The sequence below is a fragment of the Zonotrichia albicollis genome, chromosome 13 (genome assembly GCF_047830755.1).
Source record: "Zonotrichia albicollis isolate bZonAlb1 chromosome 13, bZonAlb1.hap1, whole genome shotgun sequence".
In the NCBI taxonomy this organism is placed as follows: domain Eukaryota; kingdom Metazoa; phylum Chordata; class Aves; order Passeriformes; family Passerellidae; genus Zonotrichia; species Zonotrichia albicollis.
This window is the reverse complement of record NC_133831.1, coordinates 15800914-15813876: the sequence shown is the minus strand read 5'-3', so window position 1 is coordinate 15813876 and position 12963 is coordinate 15800914. Positions and strand designations below refer to the sequence as shown.

General features: G+C 40.9%; 1 protein-coding gene across 1 annotated transcript in view; it reads right to left on the bottom strand.

Annotated features, from left to right (window-relative positions):
* The window catches only part of VAT1L (vesicle amine transport 1 like), a 56301-nt gene that overhangs the window by 29238 nt on the left and 14100 nt on the right, over positions 1-12963 (bottom strand). The window contains exons 4-7 of the mRNA XM_005490062.4: positions 5996-6138; positions 3767-3870; positions 2965-3020; positions 1124-1318 (exon numbers count right to left, since the gene is read on the bottom strand). Coding sequence (XP_005490119.2) covers positions 1124-1318; positions 2965-3020; positions 3767-3870; positions 5996-6138 — 498 coding nt within the window. The remainder of the gene's footprint in view (positions 1-1123; positions 1319-2964; positions 3021-3766; positions 3871-5995; positions 6139-12963) is intronic.

The window sequence follows — 12963 nt, the reverse complement described above, 5'->3', positions numbered from 1 at the left end:
GTGCTCTTGTGACACTGTGGCCCCAGGCAGACCTTTCAGAGGAAAAGGAGGCTCCTGGGGAAGTTGTGACCACAAGGGCTGGGCCCTTTGCAGCTCTGCCACATGAAGAGGCACCTTGGGATGCACTGGGGCACTTGCAGGGACAGCACAGGACATGCTGGGTTCAGAAAACAGCTCACAATCCCTAAAACACAGCCACAATCTCGGTAAAACACAGCACTCCTCATGGACTGAGCCTGCTGGTGGTTACTATTCCCTCATGGTTACACCTCCTACTGTGCTCCACCACAGACAGGATTTTGTTGCAGCACCCTCAGAGCAGTGAAATCCAACACTACAGACACAACCCCACTCAGCAGAGCCATCACAGACACAGCCCAAGTGATGTGCCAGGCTCAGTGCACCCCACAGACACAGAAACCATGAGTATTAACCTGCTGCTGCTCTATAATTGTGTTGTTTCTTCATATGGTAATTTCTGTTCACACCTCCAAAAATACTTCTCTTCCTTCACCAGTATAACTATAAATGTTATAGTTTTGACAAGGGGTTTGGAACTGCCCAGGCTGGCAGCAGCTTGCTTTCTTTGCACGTCCTTAAGGAGAGCTGAGCAACTAGAGGAATTTAAAAAAGAACCATAAGAAATCCACAGTCCACAGTTGCAACGTACACTTAAAGTGAGTTCTGATTTGTCTTTGACATGTTTTCAATAGCTGCCAGAAAACCTGCAAACTTCCAAGGTTTGCTAGCACAACTGTGGCACTGAAACTAAAGCTTCTGTATTAAAATGCATTCTGAGGGAAAAAAATCTAACTTGTTTTCAATTCCACTGTTTGCGTTTCACTCTGCACTTGTTAGTCATGTGCTTCATGCACTTAGGAAAAATAAGGTTTTCTAAGGCTGAAAAAACACATTTATTATTAGCATTTTCAATAAATATATACTTAGTAGAGAAATATCTGGGTAACTCTGGATCTTGGATCTTACAAATAGCAGGGGCTCTAGAGGCAACTTAGGCACAAACCGAAAAGCAGAAGACATTAATAACTAGAAAACATGTTTAAATATGATTTTACCTCTAAAAGTGATTATTTTTCAGAAATTTCAAAACGAGGACTCCTACCTCTTCCAAAGCCCATAATGAATCAACCACAGGCTTGATCTTCTTACTGTTATATAGATTTAGGAGTTTGTCCATCACTCCCTTGACCAGGCCACCTCGATTCTGTTTGAAGAGTAGATTCAACAGGGAAAACCCAGCAATGACTTTGTTCTCCTCATACAGCTTGATGGGATTTACTTTCTCAACCTGCCACCACTGGAAACCAATAAACAACAGCATGGTTAGAAAAACATTTTTCTAGAATTGTGCAGGGAAGTTCTCAAGCAGGCTGCCTGTGCAGATGTGGTAAATGACTCACGAAGCAGCAGCCAGGAGGAGCAGCATGGGTTTGATTTAAGGATGAGGAAAGGGAGGGTGCAGCTGACTGACAAGCAGGAATAAAACACAAACTGGTGCTGGAGGAGCTCAGGGTGTGAGAGGGATGGGAACACATCTGGGTTTGCAGGAGGGTCTGGCAGCAAGGAATTTGGATTTCCTTCCCCCTTCTGCTCTCCCCAGACAGCCCCTGGAGTGCCCAGATGTTCATGGCAACTCCTGGACATGACTGCTCACAACCAAGGGAGCCAGGCACTGCCTATCAGCTTCACATTCATTATTATGTTTATGACACTTGGGCATATCTCACAGTATCTGATGAAAGGATTTTATTTCATTTAGCCCAAGAGCATCATTGAGAGTGAGAGATGCCACTTCCCTGCAAATTTCATTTGAATGGGTAAATTTTTAATTAGAATTTTCATACAATTTTTATGAGTTCATTTTGCAACATAATTACATAAAGAAACTGGCTGTAATTGTATACCAAATTTGTATGGCTTTTTTATTCCTTCAATTTATTAATATTTATTCTGTCAATAAATACCAATACTATCTGAAAAACACTTCAACTGAATTTCATTTCAATGGGCGAACCTACCCTACACATTAAATGCATCTGGATATTCTTACATTCCCAGTTAAAAGGCTGCATAGCAATGATTATCTTGTTTTTGGTCACAAGTGTGTGACAGTGACAGGGATCCTCCCACTACAACCATTAAGGCAATGTAGGAGGCACAGAACAGCTCCTTGCTCTGACTTCTCTTGTTTTCAGCTACACAGAGACTTTTGTAGGCAATTCCTCCTGGGAAGGGGGCGTTGCTGGAAGCTCTAAATGAGATTTTGGCAAAAAGATCATAGGACAGATGTTCAGAAAAGACTTTTCCCCATGTTTTTCCTGGATGAAGGAATTGCTTTCACTCCTGGTTAACTTGTTTCTTGCTGGCAGTTTATATGATTTATTTGTCCTGCTCTTGATCTCTAGGATTTCTGCAAAGATTTCTGTTGTTGTAGTAAGCTGACGAAAAAAAAAATTGAACTTTGAATTTACTGACATCATCAATTAGGAAACAAATGCCACATCATCATGTCTGTGATGTCCCTTCAACATGGAGAACTGAAAAATACTTTTCTGTATGAAACAAACTTCTGGAATTGACTGGGCACAGGCCCATTAAGAGGTACATCTCTAATTCACTGCATGGTCCTGACAGTGTTTTCAGATACAAGGAACCTTCAGGGTACAGTTAATCATACCCATGGATGTGATATTTTGCCACAAGTAAATAAATAGTGCAGTCTAAACTTCGCTGTGTAAGAGATCTGTGTCTCACAGACAATTTCAGTGGCAATGTGAAATGCACACAGATCCAGTTTTGGTCCAGCTGTGCTGCCAGAAGGAAACATGGCACAAAAACACATCAGAAGAACAACTCAGCAGAGATAAATGAAAATGACGAAGATGAAAATGCCACAGAAAAGACCAAAGTTAGAGGAAAGAGCATCATCACAGAGACACTTACTGATTTTGCAAAACTGAAGAAGCTTTTTGTCTCCCCAGTAACCATGTTAGATGAACCTGTAAAAGATGAGCACATTCACACACAAGTTATTATTACAAGCTACAGCAGACCATTTAGTACATGTAAAATCATCTCTATGATTCATATTTAAGAAAAAAACATGCCCAGGTTTAAATGAGATTAGTAGAAATATTTTGAGAATAAAAAACAAAGAGGCCAAGGCAACGAAGCCCTCCAGGCTTTGAGGAATTCTGAGCTGACACTGACAATCTATCAAACTGGGAACAGGTCAGGTTCTGCTGGGCATCTTCCCATAAATACAGCACTGCTCATGGATTGTGAGCATAAACATAAACACAGCAATCCCTTCAGCTTCATCCCTTCCCATAAATACAGCAATCCCTTCAGCTTCATCCCTTCCCAACAGCATTCTTCCTGAATTTGTCCTTCAAGCTTCTCTCTCACAAAAACTGCACTGAATTTTCCTTGGCCAGAATGAGAGACCCAACCTTTCTCCCATCCTTCTACTGTATCACCAAATGATGCTTAACCATCTGTACTGTAGGTTCACTTTCAATTTTGGATTTACTTTTCTAAATATTATTTTAATTTTTTTTTTTATTACCATTTATTTATCAATGATTTAGTCCATGGTCAGCTTCACTAAAACTCTTGATTGGAAATGATCAAACTGAGCAGGCACATGCATGTCAAGCACCAGCTCTGGAAGATGGGGTAGGAATGCTTTTAAGCTCTGCAAAGCTTTAGTTTTGAAATGTGCACCTGCTTTTCTTCCACTCACCATATAAAATGTAAGTCCCAAGTGGTTTGAGAAGACTGAGGCCTTTCCCAGTATTTTCTCCACAAAGACAGTCCAAAACAATATCTACTCCATCTGCTGAGATTCTAAAACAAGGAAAGATCTCTTACTTTGCAGTAAGATACACAGTGCTGCTCAGGCTGGTTGTTAACAAAATGCTGACACTTTCCAGGTACAGAAAATACTCTAAGCTGAGGCTTTGACTGTGAAAACTTTACCCTCATCAAAATACATTTGAGACTCATTCAGTGGCACAGTGCAAGTTTTTCAGGCTAGCCAACTTAGGCATTAAAGAGGGGGAAACCATCTTTCTCCCTATTTTTCAGAGCTTTCAGTAAAATTATATTATCAAAAGACAGGCAACAGATAAAAAGTTCTTTTTTAACTGAATGAAATATCAGAGAATGCTCGTTTTGTGAATAGAGGAGAAAAAAAGGATAATTTTCTTAATCACATATAATATTATTTTTCTAAATTTGTAAGGAAACAGATCTTATCCTAATTTCTTTTCATACAAAGTTACTCATAAAGTTATTTGCTTTATGAGTAACTTTGTAACTTTTATATGAGTCTTCTTCTTCTTCAGATATTTTATCAACTAGATATCAGTTAATACTTAAATCAAGCATAAAGAGAAGTCTCCAAGAGCTAGAAATCCAGCCCAAGTGTTACAATCAGGCCATTTTTGTACTGTTCCAATAAACAGTCTGCATATTTATAACTTTCCAACAGCTCTGTCAATGCAGTGTCAGTATGATGCTGGAGAAGAAGAAAAATACATTGAATATCCTGATTTAGGCTTGTAATGCATATTTCAGCTTCCTCACAACACAAAGGTGAGACCCAGGCATCCACTGGTTACAAACAGCAGCAAAACCAGGCAACTTCACTCCCTGGTACTGCTGCCACATTTGGGACAATAAATTGCTTCTATTCAGGCCACTGGATGAGCCTCCACTGTAAAGGAATTAAAGTTTTACAATGAAACAGCTTTTGGTGGCTTCCCTGGTTGAATTGACTCCTCATCCCTATGAATATTTCCACATTCATAACATCTCTTAAGGATTTTTTTGGGTTTTTTTTCTTGGAGTATTTGGTGGTTGCTTTGGTTTTGCTCTGTTTTTTGAGTTTTCTCCCTTCTGAATGCCCCAGTGGCCTGAAATAAAGCAGGTTTTTTCTCTGTCCTTTCTCCATCACAGCTCCATCCTCTTCTGCTCACAGACTTTTAAGAAGTGAACACTTGAAGGAGGACACAGCACACAGCTAATATCCATCAAACCAAGAGATTTGCCACTGCCAAGAGACAATTTGTCACAGCAGCATTCTCAGAATTACTGCTGTAGGTTTATTAAAAATCTTCTCAATGCAAAGGGAAAACTGAAGGATCTGAGTAACAAATCAGGGTACTGGCACATTCTACAGGGTGCCACTTCTGCCTTTCAATCAGGACTTCTCACTGAGCTGATATTAAACACCTCTGTGCCAGGAAAGAGCACAAACTAACATCACCTTGTTTAATCTAACCTTGTTACACCCATGGTTTTTATCTCTTGTACCCACCTTGATTTCTCCTGCAATACAGCCTGCAGTGCTAACAGCCCAGAGAGAAGTTCTGCCACCTCCACCAACACCAGTATCAACAGTCAGACAAAGTGAAAAACAAAGTGTTTGAAAGCACATAAACAGAAACACACACCATGACTTCAAAAGGCAACAGGATGATTTTAATCTGAATGCAAACAAACAAAATCTAAGGATCTGAAATTAAAACAGACATCATGTGCTCTGATATCAATCCCTGGCAGAGGATAAAAACCCAGGCAGATAAAAGCACACCAGAGAACTCCAAAACCTGGATACCTTACAAATTCACTGAAAATATCTTATTTGGTGCATTAAAGCGAGCAAGTACATATGCAAATGAAGGTAAAGGATCCTTCTGTTAAGATCTTTAAGTTTCTTTCACTTAATTTACTTTGCTCACATCAGATGTCCAAATAGGGACAGAGATTGAAAAATTTCATGTTGCTCCTCAAGACACAGGGAGATGCTTACTATCCTGTCCCTAGTGAACAGATGAAATAACTGGAAAAAACTACAGCTCCCAAACTCACAAATGCAGTCTCTTCCCATAAATATGATCAGCCTGGTGCCTTTCAGAGTATTTTACCAGATACCATACAGACCTGACTCAGGAAAACACAAGATTACCTTTTTACTTCTTGGACATAGTCTGCGTTCCTGTCAAACAGGTGAGTTACCGAGTTTTTGATTGCTTCATGTTTGAAAGATGAAGCTGTTCCAAAAACAGTAACATTGGGAATGGTTGAACAGAGCTGAGCAACAGCTTGACCCTGCAAACACATTATTATGTTAGTTCACTGGCATGTAAATTGGTTGACAGAGTTTGCAGCTGCCCATTCACTCCTGACACAGCAAAACCTGAGACCAAGCATGTGCAAGCACTTCCCAAACTCGTTTCTTTCCACTGAAATGCAGTTCAGCCACAGGAAAGAAGACACCTAAATCACAAGAATATTCTGAAGACAAAGCAGTCCTAATACAGTAGGATCATGTCTCCTTATGGTCTCAGTGGGAGACAGCAAGTTGCTGTAACAAGTCCTGCATAATAAAGAAAATCTGCTTTACCTCTTATTGATAACAGCAATAACACTGATTATTCAAAATGCAGGAATAGCCCCCAGTCGCACTAAGAGAGGTCTGCTTAGGCAGGGCCCCAGAATAAACTGATCAACAGCAAAAGGGATAGAACAGCCTAGAGCATGTACACAAAAATCATTCTTCCTCCTGGTCCAGGCAGGAGCCCAGTGGGGTCCATCAGGTGCTATGCCAGCCTTTAGGCAGCACTTGGGGCATTGAAGAATTTGTGCAATCTGATGTCTGTACTTTGCGTTTCCAGTTTTGGGCCCCAGAAGGCCTTTATTGAATTTTAACTTCTAATTTCATGAGGTTGAGAGAAGGGAATCTTAACAGCTGAGCCATCTAGATTTCAAAAACCATCCTAAAAGGTCATCTTACCATGACCCTAGGTTTTTTTACTCTTTAAACACCAACAAAAGGAAACCAGATGTTTGGTAGCCACACTCTACCTCTTCTTGCAACAACATTATTTATTCCACTGGAGCCAGCACAGTCACATGGATATACCCAGAAGTTAAAAAAAAAAATGGCACTGTCATTCTAAAAAACCTGTGAGATGGAATTCAGCAGATTCTTACTTACATCTACAGCCTAAAGATTGTCATTTGTAAACTGTATGCATGACTAGTAAAACCACCCAGGGACAAACACACTTCTGTTCTCTCCAACCAGAAACCCTGATTATTAGTTGTACATCCCAGTAATTAGCACTTGGGTTTTATTTAGAGCAGGATAATTAGCTAACCCTGCATACCCTGGAGGTCTTGGCATCCTCATGCATTCTGCTGAATGCAACTCCAAGCTGAGCATCACCAGAGAGGGCAAGGTCATTATTTATATGGTGGGACCCAGGAATTTCAGAGTGGTTTCCTGCTGGGGTACTCAGTGAATGCCTGCTCAGCAAGGCACAGCTTAGGGGATCCTTTAGACAGCAAACAGACACAGAAAAGAGAGCAAGAGAAGGGATCATTCTCATTCCTGCTTTGCAGATGAGGGATGGAATACCACAGCAGATTGAACAGCTTGTCCAGCAGCTCAGAGAGGCTCACAGGTAATGATGCTTACTCCTAGCATGGTAAATCCAACCCCAAATCAAAAATGACCTCTTCTTTTTAAAATTATCCATCATTTTCCTGGATTGGAATCCCTAATCTCTCAAAAATCATAGGAAAATCCAGTCCTGAAGGGCCTCATCTTGAAAGATGTAACGTTTTCAAGAAGAAAATGTTTCACTGTTCTCAGATTTCATTTCTCTATTACTTACCATCTCATTCTAAACCATTCCCAGATTTTAGCCTCCACAAATAATGAAATATAGAATTAAAAGAAAAAAAATGGGGATTTTGTAGCTGTTCTTTTCTTAGTAATTTTCATAAGCAGTCCTCTTTTCTCACTTTCTGTGTCTCGCAGAAACCCAACACCCACAGTGATTTAGATAAATCAGTAATTTATAATGCATGGTAGTTGAATGAAATTCTGACATTATTGATCTATTCTCTAATTAGTTTTCTGCATTTTCAATCTAACTTGGGAAGAGAAGGGCTAATGAATATATCCTGAATCAAACCCACTGAATGTTTAAAAGGTCAAACATTCAAGAAGAAAGCATGTTGATTTTTATCCTGTAGAAGACGATTAACATTTAACAAGCTGACAGTCAGATGCATAGGAGAAATGCACAAAAACACTGGGATGTGAATACCCTATTTTCCTCCTGACTCAAACTCCATAGTACACCTCTCCCTCCCCACAGAGATAAGCTTATCTAAAATCCCAGATCAGCTGGGAATACCTTCCAGCTTTCTGTAGGTATTTGAAGCCTACAACTGACTCATATGACCAGTTCTTTTATAATTGGGGGAAGTGTCTTGAAGGAATTCCACAAAACACTCTTCTGCAGTTTTCTGAAATCTTCATTTGAAGTTGACTCTTACTTATTTCCATAAATAGTATTTTTAGCCTCTCCATCAGAAATCTAGGAAAAAAGGCTGATATTGGACTGTTCACACTTTCCCCATCCAAACAGGAGAACTGAACTCAACCTATGAACTCAACCATCTCCCTAATTTCTGTGGAATTCAGCTAAGCTCCAAAACAGCACTGTGGCAATGCAAGTCACTCTTAAATCTCCTTTCTAATCCCTCAAATCATGCCGCTGCCTCTGGATTAGTCACCAGGTTACACATTTGAATTGCAAATACTGAGACCAGTGCTCAGAATAGCCATGATTTACAAATGAAGCATCCACAAAGGGTTTTGCTGCTGAAGTCCTGTCCCCTCACTTGGATCCTGACCACTGCCCTGTGGCAAACAGGGACAGGAGGCTTTTCTGTCTCCTCCCTGCCCAGGCAAAACCACATCAACTCTGCTACCAGCCTCTCTGGCTTTGGGAGCAAGAACCATGTGAGCAGAAATCGTGTATGAACTCCAAAAACTTCCAAGAGGATGCTAAATTACACAAGCACAGGTTGAAAAATATTCTTCATGTATCTAATTTTTTCATATACAATGCCAATTTCTACACAGAAGTACTGACCAGATTCTTGCTTTCTGAACCTAGGAAAGCTAGTAAGTTTTAATGGCAAAAAATAATTATCAGTTGGACAATTAATGTTGCCTTTAATGGAATTTAGCAGTCTTTGGGAACAGAAAATAAATCAGGTGATTCACTGAAGGGATAGACATGGTTACACAATATTCCCTTAAAGTGGAATTAATCGCCTTTAATATACTCATATATTTTATATTCTACTTATCACAGAATCATTCTGGATGGAAAAGACCTCCAAGACCATCAAGTCCAGCCACCAGCTCAGCACCATCCCCATGTTTTATCACTAAGTCATCCTGAAGTGTCACATCCACACATTTTTTTGAACACTTCCAGTGAGGCAGAAGATCATGTCGTGAAACCTCAGAGAAATTAATGGCTTGGATTGAATAGCTTGGATTAAAGAAATTAATAGCTTGTGGAATGAAGGATGTCTGCTAATGCTGGATGTGCCTCCCCAGCTTCACAGTCTGCTTGATGGATTCCTTTTCAAGGTACCCTGTGAATTCATAAAACCAGTATGTTGAACCTAATCTACACATATTATTATTAGAGAAATTAATATAAATTTATAGCCTTACAGTAGTTTTAGATCCAGGAAAAAAAAATTCTTCACATTCCACTGCTTTAAAACCCAAGTCTAAGCCTGCAGGATTGGAAACTCCTCATACCAAGATAATCACCTAAAAGAATGGAAAAGCTGTTTTCTAGGCAGTAACGATGAAATAGACTGTTTAGTGCATTTCAACAATTTCAAAGAAAAGAAGTCATCGATATTTAAAAGTCAATATAGAAAACATGAACAGAATGAAACTTACTGATCTAATTACCTTGTTAACACAAACATAATGCTGGATGAAATATAAATAAGGTGTACAAGTGGCTTTCCAAAAGGGTCTGATCTAATGCCACCAGCCTGACTGCAGCTGCACACTGAATTACAGCAGGGATTGGGAAGAATCCTTTCAAGAAAGCATCTTTTTGCTGCTGTGTAAACTGAGGGCAGCCTGGGAGCAGGAGAGAATAAACCATGTAAAATATACCACCCTGCAAAACTGCATCAGTAAAGAATTACCATTTCTGTGATGTATTTCTGCAGCCTAAAGGTGCTACAGCATTTTTAAAAAGAGCATTCAGACTTAGTCTTGCACAAGAGACTTGTCTGGAACTAGATGTGAGAAGAATCCAAGTTCTTTCATTCCACTTAAGCCTACCTGAAGGTGAGGTACTCAAACACAGAAAGAGAATGCAAGGGAAATCATCTACTGATCTTGTGGCATCAGGAAAACTCTGGTGTTAGGTGAGGTCTGATACACAACACTTCATCTCCTGAAGGTGTCATTTCCCAATTACAGCAGGGGAAATTGGAAACCAAACACTGGGTGAACATTGCAGAGTGGACAAACTAAAATGTGATTATTGGGCAAGCATAAGGCAGCATCTGCTGCACTCAGCACAGCACAGATGAGTTTTGGAGTGGAGGCAGGCAGGGGGAGAGTGACCCTGAGATAATGATCTCTCTCACCCTCAAAACATTTTCTGCAACAATTAGCAGGGAGTGTTTTTCTTACCCCTCTGCAAAATTGTGCAGCTGAGCTGCATCAAAACCTCAGGGCTGGATCTGCATCGGGCACAAATCCCCTGCAGCTCAGGGGAGCCCCTGGAGCAAAGCCCTGCCAAAACTCCACCTGCCCAGGCAGAGCAGCCCGGGGAGAGCTGAGCACTGCCTGGGACCTGGGACAGGACACGGCCTCTGCAGTGCAGGGCTGAGAGAGGCAGACAGAAAGGCTTTCAAAGGCTGCAGCTTGCTCTGCTCAGGGAAATTGCTCTCTGTGCATGGCTGGCTGGGTTCTGTGTTTGATGAGCAGACTGTGCTCTGAGGCAGTGTCTGGAAATGGGCTGGGCCGTGGCACCAGGACTCTCTGGGGCTGCTGAGGGAGCACATCCATGGCCTCAAAGCCTTTTCCAGCAGCTCAGCCTGCACTGCCCTGCCTGGCTCCAGCAGCTGGGCACCTGGAGCAGCCCAGACAGGGTGACACAGCATGTGAGCTGGTTTACCCCTTCCTTGGCTGCTGGAGATGAAACAAGAGGAAAGCCCTTCATCAAGTGCAGAACAGCTCTGAACTGCTAATATAAAAGCAGCAAGTGCAGCCCTGGTAGCAGGTGAAGGTGTCAGCAAGGTGGGCTGGGTTGATGCCCTGGCACACTGGGCTGGCTAGGACCAGCACAGGAGAAGAGTCAATTCCAACTCCTCACATTCAGGGAGCTCTGACTCAAACACAGCAGTGATGTTTAATGTGCTCCTCCCTGCTAAGTGCAGTCTACCCATGCAATATTTAAAAGGATCACGAATGCTGTGAGATCTGTTTTAAAGGATCTGGCTCTCCTACTATCTTGTGCTGCTGTGCTCCCAACCAGCTCAGAGCCAGGAAACACATCCACACCTGCCTGAAGGATGACCCAGGAAACACACATCTAACCTCACAAAAAAAAAGTATATGAGCAAACAAACCTGCCTGCAGCCTGAAAAATACAGGCCAAGGAGAGAGTTCATGCTGAGCTGCTTGTAGCTGTAAACATATATATCCTACCAAAAAGATCTAAAAGAAGTGCCCCAAGAAGAAAGAGGACCTAATTTTAATTAATGGATAACATCATTAAATAAAAGAGACATTAACTCTAGAAGAACTGGCCATGAATAAAGCCTGGAAAGTTTTCTCACTGGGTAAGACAGAGTGGAGAGAATCTGAATAGATAAACACTGAGGTGTTTTTTTTCAGAAAGAAATTAGATCATTCTCTTGCAAGGGTTCCTATATACTGTCTGTGGTAGCAGGTGACTGGATTCACTAAGAAATGCCAGCTCTTTGTCAGATAAAATATCACCACTTCAGTGATTCAGCTGGGAACACATCCTCAAATATTTGCAATTTATGCAGGGGAGACACAATAAAAAAGAGGGTTCCTGCCAAGCAGTGACAAATCCTGCCAGGATGGCCTAAATCTGTTGCCAAGTCAGATTTACCCTTCAAATTCAAACATGGGAGCTGCATCTGTAACTTACTCTGCTTGCACTTCCTTTGCTGCTGAGCCTGAAAGGAAAGGTCAGACAGCAGCTTCAGGAGAAGCAGTCAATGCTCCTGCATGGAAGGTGGATTATTTTTAGCATCTGCAAGATCAAAATGCTAAAGAATTGGCTCATAATTCTGCCTTGAGTCTGAGGAGTTAAGTGATGAGACTGGTGTTTACAAAATCTTGGTAAATAACCAAAGCCTTGTGCTCTAAGTAGTCAGAATAGGAGGTACATGAAGAACAAACAAACAAGCAAATGGACATAATGGCTCTCTCTCATAAATATAAAGCCCTGGAGGAATTAATTTTCCATGTAGATGTCACAGAAATGGGAACTGGATTTATTGAAGCTCAAGGAGAAAAGCATTGTGTTTTTTTTTTTCAATTTCTTTTGCTACAACAGCCCTGTATTTATACTAATTCAACAGTTTACATAAATAATTGTGAGCAAAACTTTATAATTTCATACAAGCCTATGCTGTGACTTGCACTGAATGCACTGATCTAGAGGTCTGTCTTTATTTTAAAGAACTAATTGCCTCTTGGGGCAGAGCAGTCCCAGCAGCATGCACACTGCTCCTCAGGTTTTTGGGGTAATTTCTTCAGTTGTCACTTTGCTTCACTTCAGAGAGAAGTGGGAGTGTATTTGTGAAGGGAGCTGCTCTTCCATTGTCTTACAGTCATTTCAAACATTAATTGCAGTGTTATTCAGTTAAGTCAGACCAATAGATGTCCTACAGAAAGTCATATGTTCTTGCAAAGTCATTATTTTGAGCATTAATGTGTATTTATGATGTTTAGTGTTAGCTGGCTTTCTCCCTGATTTAGCAAGCAGTTCAGAAGGGCACTTGAACATTTCTGCAGCTTAAAGCATTTAAACTCTATTTGTATGAGAC